Source organism: Anopheles nili, chromosome 3 (genome assembly GCF_943737925.1).
Source record: "Anopheles nili chromosome 3, idAnoNiliSN_F5_01, whole genome shotgun sequence".
NCBI classification, from domain to species: Eukaryota; Metazoa; Arthropoda; class Insecta; order Diptera; family Culicidae; genus Anopheles; species Anopheles nili.
The window spans coordinates 61,274,395-61,291,599 of NC_071292.1; the positions used below are offsets into that span (position 1 = coordinate 61,274,395).

Below are 17,205 nucleotides of genomic sequence, written 5' to 3' on the forward strand. Positions count from 1 at the left end.
CCGTAAATCTAGGCCGAAACGGTGCCGAGCGTCGATAAGTGGAGTGTCGGTAAGGGGCGTATTCTGTTTTTTTTTTGCACAGCCGCTGATACACGCGCAAATGTGCGCGCGTAGGAAAATAAACGAAAAACGCACGGGGTAAAAATACATAAATTTGGCACACTTCGGTACGCGGCAGCATCCTTTCAAAATCAGCCGATATGGCAAACTTTCTTTCATTCGCTTCAGCTGCCAGGTTGCCGGTTGAGCGATGTTTGTTAGCGGCGCATTCAGTCGGGACCGGGGGTTTCCCATAAAAATGCGCAAAAATTTTCACCATTACAATACCCGCGGCTGTGGATGGGGATGTGCGCGATGTCTGAGCCCACTTTTTTTCTTCGCTTCGAGCTGCCATGTGTCGTGCCATCGGTTCATTTACATCTGTATGAATCGCTGTTCGCGCGGGTGGCAATTTTCGTGAACTCACGCGTGTATTTGACTGAGCTGGGAGGGGGAGTCTTTCGCCACACTTCACTCGCAAGTGTCGTGCATTTTTTTTCCTGCATACAAAATGGTCGATTGCGCGGATGAATCATGGTCTGATATTTCCAAACGCTCATCGTTTCACACACACACACCATCGAGTGGGTCCGAAGGAAATAGGATGCAACAAATTCTCAGCGTACAACGGCACGCAAGCAGGGCCCCGAAGAGCAAATCGTGAAAAGGGTAAATCTTTTAAATATTCCAAAAGCGTCCTTGTTGAGGGAAAGAGCTTTTTTTCTGCGCCCTCTCTCCACCTTCAAATCCCAGTTTTTTCCCAGCCCATTGAACCGCGTCGATTGTGTATTGTTTATGCGGCACTTACAGTGAATGTGTCGCGATTTGAAATGTTTGATTGCACGAAAGCATGGGCAGCAGGCGAACGATCGAGCAGCCCAACGCGTCACCATGGAAACGCTCAAAGAAAGCCGCTCGATTGCTCCATCGTACGGGCGCCATTCATAATGCATTCGCGTTTTCCCATCATCGTGAATATGTGTACATATCGCTTTTGTCTTTTGAAGCGAAATCATCACCGAAACGAGAGAGAGAGAGAGAGAGAGAGAGAGAGAGAGAGAGAGCGAGCAGGTGATAAAAGCTCCATAATTTGTGTGAAACGATGTGTGCCGTTTGGCCGCGGTGGTGATGTAACCCGGTGGGTCGTGTTTGCGCAAAAGCCAAGCCGGTGCGCATGCAAACGCCATCCGACGACAAACGCGATTGCCCTCGCAGCCGGCATGCGAACGTGCTTTCGGCACACATCGATGGCTCGAAACGGTTGCGCTCACGCGATGCATCACCAAATCGGTGCAACCGGGCGGCAATGCACGTGGCGGGCACAAAAGGGCACACTTTTGCCCAAAGGTGGCTCGTTCCGTGGGTGGCCACAGGCGGATTAGGACGAACGGACGGACGGGCGGACGGATGAGGTGGCTCAACCCGGACCCGGCATAAAACGGAAAATCGTGTCCCATCTCGACGGTGGATGGGAGGTTTTTCTTTCTGCTTTCCGCACCACACAAACACACGTCACACGCCACGTGTTACCGATTCCCGGTGCGATGTTTCCGGTGACTTTTTCGAGGATCGTTCCGAGTGGGCGGTCAAGGGTGAGTGGGTATAACATAAAACGAGTTTCTTAGTTGCTGGTTGCATTCGACGAGGCACCGTTTGACATATTCCTTCGGCACCTTCCGTTGCGTGGGTATTTCGTGGATGAATTGATGACGAGTGGTTAAGAGCCGCGAATAAGAGGGTGGGTTTCTCTCTTTCTTTTTCTTTTTTCTTGCTTTTTTGCCCGCACTGCTGACATGACTTTCGATGGGAAAATTCATTCCCGAGCGGTGGTGAGTTCAGGAAAACGGAAGAACGCTCTACAAAGAATTTGCTTTTGGATGGCAAAATAAAAAAAAAACAACGTGGGAACACTCATGTGGTTGAAAATTTTACATTTTCATACCCGCCACGAGTTCAATCGTCAACCGGGCTTCGTCTAGCGGGTTTTCCGCGTCTTTTCGCGCAAAACCCAACCTCGCCTTGGTATGAATATTTGACAAATGTCGAACTCACACGTCCCGTTATCAGCCTTTTTCCTTCTCGCAAAATGGCGTTTCCGCGTCGTTTTCTTTCGTCAAACAACGCACACGCACCATCCAAACGCGGCCAGGATCTGACGGATAAGCCAGCGAGCGTTGTGTGTGACCACAAATCGGTGGTTCCTGCAAAAGGCACCACACACACCCACCGCAGGCTTTAGTTGAATTGTTTGAGCACCCAAACGGCACCAGCCACCAGGGTGGTTGGCGATGAATATTTGATGCGCGAAAAGAGCTTTCTATCATTAAATTGAATTTATTTTAGCAATTTATGAGCACACTTGGGTGTGGGTCGTGGCGCCGGAAATGCGCCCTGTTCAGTCGTCGCCCAGTAGCCGACCGATCGTAGGTGTTTATTCGCGCTAAATGCGCTTTACGTGTTGCGAAAGCGCGAGTAGCTTACGGTGGCCGAGAGGTGGAGTGATTTATTTGCCGTACGGCTGATGCATCCGTCGCCAGCACCGGCAGAATGTTTCCGACGGTTCCAAGCCCGACTTCCGACTTGGGGTAGCCTTGGGCTCTTGCGGCTAAATCTGTTTATTGATCCCCATTTTCCCGAGCTGGCTTGGGAATGGCTTTTATCGTGGATCCGCTGCGATGTCCGCCACCGTGTTGGGTCCGTGCGAGATCGACTCTCTTTCGGAACGTGGACAGGAACGCTCACCTTTCGCTGGTGGCGTTGCTCGTGGCATTGCACCGGCTATTTCGAGCCCACTGGCATCAATAACGAAATCGGCAGACTGTAAAATGGAAAGCTTCCGAAAATCATAAATCAACCCGAGCACACCTTTCCGGCACAATCACTTTGCACCGTTATCAAATCAATCCTGCTCGCTGTGGCGTCGTCGGCTCCTTCGTTCTGGGGCCACCCGTACCCGGAACGAAGGGGACAGACTGACTGTTATCCTTGAGCAGGGCTTAGGACGCCTTGGGGCATTTATTATAATATTCCAAACGGCTCGGGGAAAGTGACAGAAGAAAAAAAACATGAGCAACTACGCGCGCCGGTTCATGGGAAACCTCCGCAGGGGAATTCGATCACATCTATAAATAATCAACGACAAATTGCATAGGAAAAATGGCCCCTCAGGGGTGATGGTGGCATTGGCGTTTGTGTGTGCATGTATTTCCGAGCTCGAGCGAACGGATTGAATAGCCCGGAGGGACTGCTCCGAATGTCAGCTACCGTGGGGTGTCGTTTTCTGGTGCCCATTATGATCCGTGACTCCGAGGAAAACGATTTGTTTATTCTGTCGGTTTTTTTTTTCTAGAAAAAGGATATCGTTACGGCGGTGGCCGGACGGGTGCGATCATTTTGTTATGATGATGTTGAATGCCCTGCTGATTGTTTGTTCGGCGATTTTACAGTCATCCGTGAAGTGGTTACCAGAAGTCGTTCGTTTCATTGCAACGGCCGTGCCTGGGTTTGGGTTTTCTCGCTCATCGAAATGCATTACGTTGCCGAAAGGTGTTAGTTTTTTATTTGTATTGCGCTCCGTTGTAAAAAAGTACTCATTTCGCAATATGTTCGCATCCATTCGCCACTATCAAACAGCCGTTCGCTTGCAGTTGCCGGTTCCAAAAGGCAAAGGCAAAGGCAAAAAAAAAAACTCATCTCATCACAACGAATTGTGCGCCTGATTGGAACCGGTCGGGCTCTCGAGAGATTGACGAGAGCTGCAGCAGGATGAATGCACGCGGCTTTCTCCCACGCTGCAGGATATGCATCTCTGAATCACCGCTCAAGTAGCATCCCGTCCGGATCATTAACATTGCGGTATTTGCACACGAGTTTGCTCACCGGCACCCCGGGGCGGGGAGTTCTCTCCGGTGCCAACCGAAGCGTCCCGGTGCGCCGTCATTATATGCATCAATGGATTGTTTTTACTTCTTGTGCGATTCAAGCGATTGATTTTGTAACTACCGTGGATTGTTAAGTGTGCGGATGCAGCAGCAGCAGCAGGCAGCAACAGCCATCGATGGTGCCCGGTGTTGTTGAATGCCATTCTCAAGGGAGACGAGTTCCAGAGGGAGTAAACATGGTGCTTCCGGTGCTCGTTGAAACTCCATTACTCGAACCTCGTGTTCGAGTATCGTGCTGCTTTGTACAGCTACCGATATTGACGATGCAGTGGTACTTTGAACAGGCCGTAAAGGCTTTTCTTTTTCATCAGAACCTTAAAGCTTTCGCTACATAACAGGCTCTAGCAAACTGTTTGAAAACTATGCAGGCAAAGGCTGAGCACAAAGTGCGATGTAAGCTCGTAGACATGTTCCATCGAAAACAGCTCATCTTAATTTGAGTTTTCTCGCCCAAATAACGCAATAACAAAGGGCTGCAGTTAAGCTTAGTTTTTTTGCAACCGTATAAGGATGCTATAAAACCAAAAGCTCGGTTTCCAGTGAATTGTTTTCGTTCCACACTGCAGGCTGTTGGCATTTGCTTAGTTCCGGGTGGGACGCTTACCTTGATAAATAGCAGCAACCGGTTGCGTCTGATAGACGGGAGCAGGCTCCTGAGACATCGGTGGTTCCTTGCGTAGGGTCGTGATCAGTGTCGGTGGCAACTGCTGCTGTTGCTGCTGGTGTTGTGGCTGAACCGGTGGTTGGTACAGCGGTTGCTGTGCCGTCAGCGGTTGGAAGGCTTCGGTTGGTTGCGGTTGGTACGGCTGCTGCTCAAGCGGATTCTGATACTGCGGTGCTAGCGGTTGTTGCTGTTGTGCTTCGGGCTGAACACAGTCCGCGTGAGAAGAGACAAGAGAGAGAGAGAGAAAGAGAGAACACAGACAAGAAGCAACATTAATTGAGTGAACATTGGTACGATTCAGTTGCTAGTTCGATGCAGTTCGGTGACGCATTTTGGCCCCAAAAGACCACTGCTTTATCGACATTACAGAGCTGGAAAGAAACCATCGAGCTACGAGCTACTGTCCATATTATTTCACACGTAGAGCAGTAGCAGCAGTTCGTTATCACAACACAGCATTAAAGGGACGATTTCGATAAAAAACGCCCAGACGAAGGCTCTCGTTTTGTTTTATTTTGCGTCGAAAGAGCACTACTCCGGGTCAGAAAATGTTAAAGCACAATTAGTACTACGCCGTTTGGGTTCTGCCGTGTGATTTGCATGTGTTTCGAATGCTTCTTGTTGTTTTGTTTAGCGGCGTATCATATCACCAACCCGTGTCTGATACGACCCACGGGCGTCTACCACGGTTGCATGCGAAATGATCTCGGTGGCCAGTGCAATGCTCCGTGCGGATGTTTAATTAACAAACACCGCCCGGAAGCAGGAACAAAAAAAGCGAACGCGAGAAAACCAACCCATTTGGCGTAGGTGGAGCGACGATCCAGGGCGCCGAGAGACACAACAACCCGCCGTACGTCGTTTCTACAACAAAAACTCCTCCTCAGCTTTCGTTGGTGTGTTTGTGCAAAAATAGCACCCATTCGGTCATAACATTGTACACGCAACAATCGCTTGAACGGACTCCGGATGCAAGACGGCATTCGACGATCAGACCGACATTCGAACCGAACCGACCGGTGAAAGATAGGTGTGTTTATTTGCTTCCTCCCTCCCCTTTGGCTCGATAAATACTCGATATGAAGTTGGGCTTTTCAAAACGTGCACCACAAAACCCGCCACACTTCGTTTTGCGATGGTGCGTTGATCGCGTTGCTGTGTGCTGAAATGTGCCGAAAGTCTCTCATCCCATCAGCCCCGGTGGGGCCGTTTGTTCGTTCGCAATGTCGCCGCTGGATTAGTGCGTCATTAGTGCGCAATCGAATGAACATCGGCCCGCTGGGTGGTTGGTTGGTGAGGCTTTATTGCGAGGCGTGTGCGTGTGCAGGCGTGATGTTGATGCGAACAAGGGTGCCCGGAAACGGTGCCCGGTGGTGGCCACGTCACGGCTTAGCGGAAGGATTTGTATTTGTTTTTGTTCGCCTCCAGCGCCGTGCCCTTTTGTTGAACCGTTCGCAAAAAGGGTTGAACCGCGCGAAAGAGAGGTTACTGTTTCATCTCGTTATCGGAATAAACAATGCGGTGTTGGTGGCGTTGAGGGCCGAGGCCACCGAAAACAACCACCGAAACAGCGGAACGCTTGGTGGTCGTGTTTTACGCCCTGTTTCGAGTGCGCGCATAATTTATCCACCAGCCGATGGAGGTTGAAAGCAGAGCGGCCAGTTTAACTAGCGCCGGTGTGTTAACTGCTTCCCAGGACCGGCTGGTTGCTGGAGTCCTGCGCCTTGGGATCCGCTGGATCTGCTGCATGTTTTAGAGTGGCGTTTTTGGCGGAAGCAAAAATATGCTCAAGCATTAGGCGCGTCCGAGCTGGTAGCGACATTGAATGTCCTGTGGGGTCCTTGTGCGTGCTTGCGTAGGGGTGCGTGTGTGTGTGTGGGTGTTTCACCTCAATAATGTTTTCATTCGCAACATGTGTGCGCTTATTATGGGGTGCCAACCCGGACACGGTTTGACCGGGACAAAACGGTTAGCGTTTGCTTTGTGGTTTTGTCCGACCCGGGGCTCGGACCCCATTTGGCGCTGTTGCGCGTAGATAGCTACACAATGTGTCCTCCGATCAGTGCGGACCAAGATGCACAGTTGATTGTGTTGCATTTTTTTTTTGCTCTCTCTCTCTCTCTCTCTCTCTCTCGCATACGAGCGCGCGCGAGTATGCTAGTTAGCTAGATTAGCTCACAAATTGTTTTCATGTTCTCTGCGCCATTGCCGAAAAACCGTGAACAAGCTTAATTGTTGCGCGTCATCTCGCGCGAACGCGTAAAATTACAAAGTCGTGTAGTTGGCAGGATTTATTGAGAGCTGGTTACCATGGTTACCGAATGTGTTAGCGAAGGGTGGATATTAGGGTATAATCGTAGAAGAAAAACAACAACACCGGTGGTTGGTGGCTGTCCATGTAATGTAATGGGCTCTATGCGGTCAGTGCTTAGACTAGGGAAGTAAATGAAACCGATAATCGCTAACCATATATATTTGATAGATAAGATAGCTAAGTACTAAATGAAGAAGGCTATAATAAAAATTCATGGGATTAGGGGGTAAATTTATTTTAAACATAAAACATAGAACCACTTACGCACAAGACGATGAGTTATGCACACGTGATTCGAAAGTTGAGCAATTACATAAACGTACACTTGCCGAGTGCTCTTTTTTATGATCAAGAAAACAACACGAAAACAAAGAAAAAAAAAACACAGACCGCTTGCAGTCGCAAACGACGTAACACACTGGGTTTGGCCAATTCAACTCAACAAGTGTAGTGGACAGCAGGACAGAACAGGACAGACGTGAAACGCAACATTAGAGAGTGTAAAAAAAAGAACACAGCAATAGTAAAAAAAAATAAAAGGACAAAAGGTACAAAAACGCAACGTAAAGGAACACAAATAAATGAAAAGTCCGTACGCGTTGGTACGGCGAACCCACCGGATGTTTCTTTTTTTTATCGTTCGTTTTTCGTGCGCGGTATGATTTTTGCGAGGACAAGGAGCAGTGGTAGCGATTCAGCGCCCTAGCGTTCAGTGGTTATGTACCTTTCGCGCACCGTACCAGGCGCCGGCAGGTGGAGCCGATCCGGTCTGAACCGCCGGTCCGCCGTACCCCGGGTGGTACGGTTGCTGATGGAAGGGTGAAGATGGCGAAGATGAGTGCGGTGGTTGGGGCGATGGGCGGTACGAACCCGCCGGTACCGGTGAGGCCACGTGGGCCCAACCACGTGGGCTAGCGCTTAGCGTGGAGCCCGGCGAACGGGGCGAGGCCACTCCAGGGGAGCGTGGGGCCACACTACCGTATCCGCCGCGTTGTTGCTGCTGCTGCTGCTGCTGTTGTTGAGGAGCAAAGAACGGTTGCTGATAATGCTGCTGCTGCTGTTGGGGCTGTACCGGTTGGTACTGCTGCTGGTTCGGCTTGTTCGGCAGAACGGCACGGCCTCCGCTGAAGGCGACGGTTGATGAGCCGCGGTTGGGCGCGGAAGTGGCCGCTGGGTAGTGAGCCGGGTATCTGGGCTGGTTAACGGGCGACTTGGTCGGAGTCGCCAAAGGAGACTGAATCGAAGTAGCCTGGCTCATGCCGTTTACACATGCGGGTTGAGTGGTTTAGGGATGGTGTTTTGTTTTTTTGCGATCGGTTGGTTCGATGTTTTTTTGTTGATGTTGTTTTTTTTTTGCGTGGTTAGGATGAGGTGGTGATTCGTCGATTACAAATTGCAGCCACGATTGCACGAGCACATTCGCCATTCGCCGTCAACGCGGCGCAAGATGAGGTGGTGAGCGGTGTGATGGTGCGTGTTGGTACAGGCGACGGTTTTAGAAATGGAGGTTGCAAAGATGGAGCCACAAACATAATTCATATACATATTACAATCGAGTATCGTTTCGGCACGATGAGATGCCGAGGGAGATGCACGCAAGGATAGGAGGAAAGAAGAAAAAAAGAAAGAAATAATATATAATTCGATTTCGAAATGAATGAGTGATTTTGTGCTATAAAATGGATTTTTTTCTGAGCACCAAGAGCTATTATATTAGCCGTTTTTTCGAGTGCTTTATCAATGCTTGCGTGCGATGGTGTTTTTGATATGAAGGATGTACATGGATTGCATTGAATAGTTTCATACATCTTTGACAAATATCAAAGCTTGAACGACTTCCGATCATACAAAATGTATTTTCATGCTCTCCTTCCTAAAATGCTTCCCATTTCTCCAGAGATTGGAATGCTCGAAAATCCCGGAAACTTTAGAAGCATTTCGCAGAAGATCATAAAGTTTGTGCTGCGTGTAACAAAATCTTTTCGACTACGTTTTGACAGAATTTCTGGAATTTCAAACACAGCTCACACATTACTCACAACCAAACGCGCACTTATTGACGTTCGTCCGAGAAACAGCGGGACCATTACCGTGAACACAAACTCGAAAGCAAATCCCACCGGAGATAGGGGAAATAAAATCAAAAATCTTCAAGGGGCGTCGCAAGGAGTCGCAGCAAAAAGCGAAACCAACGAACCGGACTAAACGTGTCCGGATTGGGTGCGGTAGGGCTCGGCCGATTTTCCTCTGGCGGGGCGAACGAAAGTGGCAGCAAATGATAAAAATCTGTTCAACATAGCATCTCAAATTTACAACCACGGCACAAAAATGGGGCCCAACTGTTATGATAAATGGCTATTGTCTCACATTTGGGGGTTTTGTGTTCCTTTTTCTTATCCGACACAGGTTCTCGGACTCGCGAACCGTGATTCGCATTTCGTCCGGCAAAGGGCCACCATAATTGTCATAAAAACGGTGCAAAGGGAACGAGAAAGCGAGCAAAAAAAAAAAATAAATAAAACAGAAATGAAGGCAGCCGTAGACGAGTTGCACGGACCCACACCGAAAGGCAGATGATGTTTCCAGCGATGGCATCGTGTTTTTTCTTTGTATTTTTTTTTTGTGTGCTGCTGCTGCTGCCACTGCTTGCCGCCTTTGCCACCGTTTACCGGAACGTGGTCCTGTGCCTCACAGCCCTAGGGTTGTCGGTTGGAGTTTTCTCTACGCTTCGCGCCATCACCGGCACCAAAGTGGTGGCACACCGAGGAAAAAGTGCCCCGAGCTCGAAGCGAAGCGAGCGGAATAGATGGAAGGTGGAAAAAGTTTTGCTCGCTTGGTGTAAAATTTCGAAGCTTGAAATAAAAGCACATCACCATGTTGGCCTTTTTTCGTCGTTTCATTCCGTGTGTTTCTCTATTCCTTCGTCTCGCTTCGGTGGTCTCAGCGCTTTCGCTTTTTCCACCGTCGGAGACACCATCGATCATATCTCCGGTTTCGTGCCCTTTTATGATCTCCCCGTCAGTGGCTCGCCCGTCAGGATTGCTGCAGACGGGAGCGTGATTTTTGTACTCCCACAATTCCCGCCACCCTGGAAAAGCGTCCCTTTCTGTGGGACATGATCTCTCTGTCGAAGCGACATCGTGTGTTGCTGGTGCAAGGAAAAATTATTGCCCAGCGCCCAAACCAAGCCACAACCGGCAACGGAATGAGCAACTTTGCTGCAACACTTTGTTCACCCGACACGCGGATACGTCGGCCTGTGTACGTGTGTTTGTTTGTTTCATTTAATTGAGGCTTCTTTCCCACCACCAAGTCCACCGTCTTCTCAGGGCGGGTGAAGTTTTAATATGTGAGCCAATTTCGTTAATTATGGAGGGATTCATTATTTTCACTTCCGCTAGTGGGCCCACCCGCTCTCGGGCGCGATTTGTTGCTAGCGTGGTGCCGACGTTGTGCCAGAAGGTGGCGTGAAAAGCAGCAGAAGAAGAAAAAGAAGGAGAAGGAAAAATCGCACCTCCCCATATAACAACCGATCAGTGCGCGCGCTCGGCCCGGGTTCTTGTGAAAGCGTTCTGGTGAACAAACGACAACAAGTGCGGTAATTAATATTTCTGATTCCGTGCAAAACAAAAACAAAACCAAAAACAAAACTGCAGAAAGAAAGTATTTACGACACCCCGTAAAGTGTCGGAAGTTTTCGGTGTGAGGCGAACGGTTTTTCTTTTTCCCACCCGCCCGGACACACGCGTGCCGGCGCGCAAGTTGCGCCGCGGATCGTTTTTCCGCGCGTCGTGCAAACATTTTTCTTCATCGCCCAACGCCGGAACTGAAAGCGTCACCCAAAGAGGGGGTGGGGCTGAGGTCTGCGAACTTGACAACGAACGAGCCTCCTGATCGGCTGGCGGCAAGACTAATGGAGCAAATTTTGACGTAAAAGTTTCTCGCAAGCTCGCGCGCTCGCACACACTCGTGCCAGTTCGCCCTTGCCGCTGGTTGCTTATCCTGCGTTGGGAGCAAAATTTATCCAAATCCACCCTCTATTTCCATCCTCCCCCCATGTGACGGGCCGTGGATTTGATGCATGTGAACGAGGGGAATTTAGAGGACGAGCAAAAAAAAAATGGAACTGAAACCCAAAAAAAAAAATTGAGCGCTTGTTCTTTACGTTCGTTGGTTGTGTTCGCTAAATTGAGGGTGAATTTTGCAACAACATTAAACATCTTTCTTGGTAAAGTGTGTTTTTGTCGCCACCCCGGAGGTGGGGGGAGCTAATGAGTAAGTGCGTTCGAGAACGGTTCCCGGAAAGGCGGACAAATGGGAAGCAACCGAACCGTGTGTTGGCATAATTACTTAGCAGCGTGTGCGCGCAGGGTTGTGTGGTTGGTTTGTAAGAGTTTTTTTAAACCTTTTTTCTTAATCGGATCACGTGCTTATGTAGTGGCGGATTAGTTTGATAAAAAAAGTGTGCTTTGGGAGCTTAGAAATTTCACCACAAGTGCTTCCTTCCACACTGGCGCCTGCAGTTATGCAAAGGATCGTCCTGCAAAGGACCATTCCCGGAACTATCCCGATTAGCGGTTGATTCCGGGCAAACCGAGCTGAATCGGGATGTTATGCTTTTGTTCTGCTCCCTGCGAACGTTGGTTCACGCTCGAAAGCAAACGTCAGCTGGCGTGGAAATAAATAGTTTCCTGATAAATGAGCTGCAACCAGGCCGCCAAGTTGAGTTCAGGTCGTTTCGTTCCGTGCGGGTGGTTTGCCGTCAATAAAAAGGCAAAACGCTGTTTCGCGGATCGTCACGATCGCAAACGAAGCGCACCACCTGGCTGCTCAATGGCTGGTGGCACGCTGCACGCTGTGTTGTAATTTCTGCTCGTTTTGCTTTCCTCTTTGCAAAGCCAGGGTCCTTTACGTGAAAGAAAGCACCCCCCGGGAATGGAAGGAAGCCACTGGAGGCGGTGTTTACGTTTCGATATGTTTGTTCCGTGTGGTTGGATAATATTTGCGTGGATGGAGAAATGCACGCTTCGAGGACGCGGCAGTTTCTTCATCAAAGACTTCACCGTGGTGATACCGAGCTTAGTGTGGTAATAAACCGGAGAATTTACTGTCTGCAACATGGAACAACAAAGCTTTGCTGTTATCGTTCAATTATGTTATCTGATACTCCTGGAATAATTCCAACCAACGGTAAAAGCGTGGCGCATTCGAGTGTGACAGGTTTTAGAGCACAAAAATCACGCAGCAGCAATCTTCGAGTGCTAAGTCCTTTATAATTCTCTGGATTAAGGTGCGCACACGCTACGCAAATGGATCCCCACCGTGGAACTGTGGCGTTTGATTTCGGCGTGAATATTCTATCAAGTGCGTGTGATAACCCCCGTTATAAATGAGGGGCAATAAACGGTCGAACACAAAAATCGCCATTCTACTCGTGCCGTCATTGACGATTTTTTTTCCCCCGCAGCGAGACCCCAACCAATGTAAACTCCACACCCCTCCGATGAAGCGAAATGCCCTTCGAGCGGCAAGCTGCTTTGCAAAATAAACTACGTGCCTGCGGTACGGTTGATCGTGCAACGCAAACAACCATGTAGTCGATTGGTGGTCATGGAAAATGGCCGGCAGAAAGAAAAAAAAACACGGTGCGTCCGGAAACGCACCGCTGCAACGGAACGATGCAAAAAAAAATAAAAAGAAAAGTGGGACGGTTCCGATACAAACAAAAAAAAATACACCCCACGGATGGCGGTTCGAATTTCGCTCGCTCCACCGAGCGATTTGGGTAACTCGTGGTTTGTCAGTTGATTTTTATTGCATGTGTTGCATGTGTTTCGATTTTTGGGACCCTCCCAACCCATCCCACATCGCTACCACGCCAACCGAGCATAAAGATCCACGTTGGGGTTTATTCGCCCGGTGGTTCGTGGCTGAGTGGGTGTGTTTTTTTACGCCACTGTTGGCCTCCGTTTCGATGCGATTATTTCGCTCCACCAGCGGGGAAAAACTCACACACCCAGCCACCCGACAACTATGCCTGTCAGTATGCTTTTCGCATTTTTATATGGCCTCATCCATCCGAATGCAGGGGGAAGCCCTGAATTGCGGGCGCACCGGAATTTTTTATTACGTCGTGAAATGTAAAACCGAGAGTAAAATCGCCCCTGCGTGTGCGTGCACACGATGTGTGGTGCGTTTCCTTGGCACCTTTTTTCGGTTGCTTATTTTTTTGCTCTTTCGTGGTAGCCCAATTTTCACGACCTTGGAAAATTGAGCCACAATGGGGGACGTGCAGCATTCAAGTCGCATGGCGCATCGAACGCTGCAGCCATTTTCATTCAGCCAGCACGACTCGACCCGCTTTTTTTTTGCGGTCGAGTTGGGTCGCGCTATTTAGGGGTCCTTACTTTCGTGTTTTTTATTGTTGCTTCCCATGAAGCATTTACGCAGCACACTATTTATTGTCTTGAAGGGGGGGAGCGAATTTATGGAAGCGGTATTCTCCTCGACCACCCAATTGATTGGTTCGACACGGGGAAATGGCCTCCCCCATAATGTGGAAGTAATATCGAACACAAAACCATAAGTAGGCCCCCCGTTTGCTCGTGATCGATAATGCGCGGGTGAAGTAATGCGCCCGTGACGTTTTAAACGAGAACCGATGGTGCACTCAACCAGCACCGGTCGGGTTTTCCCAGCGCGGCAGTAAACCCCTCGGCGGTAATTACCGTATTTAATCAATCGCGCTTGCAGCACGAAAGCGCACGGCCACTGTTGACTATTGTGCTCACCGGTTCTCACCATTCCGTCGGCCAGTTGATCCTTTCCGCATCGAATTTGTGCCTCACGTGTGGCGCACACGATCCGTACCTTCTGGTTCTGGGAGCCACGGGCACTCGCAGACGACGACGACGACGACCTGGCGTGAAGGCGCTTAAATTGCGTAAACCTCACAAACAGTCAATAATAATCATTGTCGGTAATTAATTAGACTCGCCCGCTCCCTCGTGGGGTCCGGTCGAGGTTTGACGCAGTGACCATGCGTTAACGCCACCGCACGGATCGGACCTGATGCTGATTGGCGATTGGATTTCTCCGGCCGACCGACCGACCGGCCATTGGTGGGGGTGGATTTGCGGTTTACGGCAAACCGGCCGGACGCCTTTAATGCATTCCCACCTGGTTGACTTTGCGAAAGGGGCTAAAACCGAACGATGACGAACCGGCCCCCCCGGTGGGCGCGTTTGATCAGCGGTGTTGGAGGTTTTTGCGGTTCATTCGGTTCTGGGTGGCATGTTGTGGGGGTGGTGGGTCCGTTCTGTAAGCGCCAACAATTTATCACGCAAATAGTGTCTCATCGCCCCACCGAACGCACTCTGGTGCGTGTTCACGCGCGTCTTCACGCAGGTGCTGGTGCGTAGCATTCTTCACGCAACGTTCCATCTCAAACACACACCTGGTGTGAGGTGCTGTTGACTTGTGGAGTTTCTTTCTTTTTCTCTTTTCTCTCCCGCCCAAGAAAAAGCAAGGTGAGATCTCACACCACGCACCACGAAAGAATTACTCATCACATAAATAACCATAAATAATAGCGCACCCGTGTGTCGGGTGTTTGAGCGAGCCTTGTTTCACCCGCCATGACGTTAATGCGTTCGTTCGTTTTTTTTTTCATTCTTTTTTCTTTTTGCTCTTTTTGCCCCCCCCCCCACTTCCCATCTGGCCACCTTCACCTGTTCACTTGCACCGGCCGTGATGAGGGGGGGGGGGGAGGCGGCTTTTCTTTTCATGCCGCACACAGCCGCCAGCATTCAGCATTCAGGAAGGAACTAAAACTTTCTATTCAGGGCGTAAGTGGAGCGCCTTTTTTGGTGGAGAATGGCTCCGTAGGGCTCCGGCACACGGTAAATCTTTACGAGCGCATTTCCGAGTGCACACATACACGCACACATACAGGTGTACCGCATGTGGAATGGCAAAGATGTTAATTTCATCTCCACGCTGGGTGGATGGGCGAAAAATTTGGTCATGGCATGCCACCCCCAAAACCATCCAAACACCGGGTGGGCCGTTTCTTTTTTTCTCTCGCTCTCTCTTTCTCTCTCTCTCTCTTTCTCTGCCACTCGAGAGGCATCTCTTGTAAGGACCTTGGCGTGGGATGTGAACGCAGGATCCTACCGTGAGTTGGAGGGATGCAGGCCAAATAGCTTATATTATGATGTATATCCGCGAACGGCACACCTGTCCATTGCGACGGAGGAAAATGACATGCTAACACGTATGAAATATGTTTTGGGTGGCAAAATTTCGATGGGCGCGTGATGAAATTTTACACCAAACCGTTGCGATTCCGGGGCACGGTGTCCTTGGCCAAGGAGACACCCGTCGGGTGGCGTGGGGTTTAATTTTTTCGTCCGACGGCGACAAACCGCGCGTGTACCGCGAGCACGCGTGTTACAGATGGTAACAAATTTAGCGCGTAATGGAGATTTATCGTTCGTGCGTTTGAGATACGGGCTTCCCTGTCGAGGCGGTTGTCCGTTGGGCTGACGAAATGTTAATGCTTTTAAGCGAATCGCTAGCTGCACATGGCATGCGATAATTCTTCCATAAGTGTATCCGTTTTGTTCGTTTTTTCCCTGCTCAAGGTTTTGCCACGAGTCTTTCTTCGGAAAGTTGATCGGATAATCGCACCTGGGAAGCAATGCGTATACGATCCTCCGATTCTTGTTGAAAACTTCAAAGTCATCCACCGATTCTCGTTGGAAAACTCCCACTTTTGAAGAGACACGATTGCCACAACTGCCACCGTGAAAACTGAAAGCGTCACCCATTCCCGACCGAGCATTTCATTACGAAAAGCCGTGCAGCCAGCGGGAAGGTTCGCCTGAAACGGCGTGGCCAATTTTCTGCCTTTTCGCTACGGCGTAAGTGAAATACATTTTACGGGTTTTTGTGACTATCGTTTGCGACACGTCGTGTCGTGTACGTGTACGTGTGCACGCACGCGCTTGGCACACAAAAGAACGAAAGCTCGCCCCGTTTCGAGCCTGGAGAGCTTTTCCCGCACTCGAGTGGAGGGCGACATGCAAAATTATATAATTCACTATCGGCACATGTGTGCAGCTCGTAAATCATGCGGAAAATGTGTGCCCACGTGTGGGCAGCGTTCCTTTTGCGACCAAGGGTGGATTCGGGATGCGTCCGACACGCGAAAATATTGTCGAACTTTTCCCGAGCCACAAATAATGTTATTTCGAGCGCACGAGTTTCTTCCGTGCTCCCGGGTTTCGGTTTATTTAACGTGGAACGCCACACCCTAATAAGCTGCGCTGTGGGAGGATGTTAAAGTTTCCCGTGCTGCTAGTCAATCGTTAAAGACAATCGAGAGGCGCTCGAAGGCAGCCTGCATGGGAATGCTGTCACGGGTGTGTGTGTGTGTCGAGTGCATTCGGTCGGCGCTTGGAGCAGAGAGTTTTCGGTTTGCATAGTTTTTCCTCATTGTGATTGGCGCACCACCGCTGCGGGGGTCGTCTTGAACGAGAGAACACTATCAAGAGCTATAAAAGTGGTTCGGTGGTACGGATGCAACATTAATGCACTCGCTGAAATTGTGACTTATTGCACTCACAAAACTCCCACAAACTTAAATGGCCAAATAGAACGAAATGAACTGCGCGGTGTGGCGGATAAATTTGACAATTATACGTCGTGCATGGGAGACAGCCGTCAAACGGCAGTTGATGAACTTCCCGTCGGTAGTTGGCAGCTTCAGAGGTAGAAACCTCCAAAAGCCAGCAGCTGACGAAGCATTCAATAGAACCTTATTATCAGCAGCAGCAGCGATGCACGAGACATGCGAATGTGGGTGGTGGGTTTTTGTTTTTGTCTACCTTAAGAGACCCCGAGGGCCCAACGTGGCCCGGCGCCAGTCGGAAACGGAGACTAGCAACATGTCACGTAGCTTGTTGGTAGCTGCAAACATCCTTTGCACACCGGCACTCCGACGAGGTTCTCGATTGAACGCACGAACAGCGACGATGACACGGAGAGACCCGTCGGTGGCCTTGCTTGTGATCTCGCGCGGGTCGAGCGCCATCAACCCCCGGTTGGGGCGCTTTTCCGGATCGTTCGTCGGATGAAATGTTATTGCACGCGCACCGGAGCCCAGGCTGGTCGGGAGTCCCCGACCGTGACGAGCGCGTTGAAATGTTCCATTTTCAAGTATCCTCCAGTGGGTGAGACCACCG

The 17,205-nt window shown here is 50.0% G+C and overlaps 1 protein-coding gene across 2 annotated transcripts in view; it reads right to left on the reverse strand.

Annotated features, from left to right (window-relative positions):
• The window catches only part of LOC128726620 (nuclear receptor coactivator 6), a 76,366-nt gene that overhangs the window by 11,174 nt on the left and 47,987 nt on the right, over positions 1-17,205 (reverse strand). For both annotated transcript variants that reach the window (XM_053820435.1, XM_053820437.1), the window contains exons 4-5: positions 7,683-8,207; positions 4,585-4,846 (exon numbers count right to left, since the gene is read on the reverse strand). In XM_053820435.1, the coding sequence (XP_053676410.1) occupies positions 4,585-4,846; positions 7,683-8,207 (787 nt within the window). The remainder of the gene's footprint in view (positions 1-4,584; positions 4,847-7,682; positions 8,208-17,205) is intronic.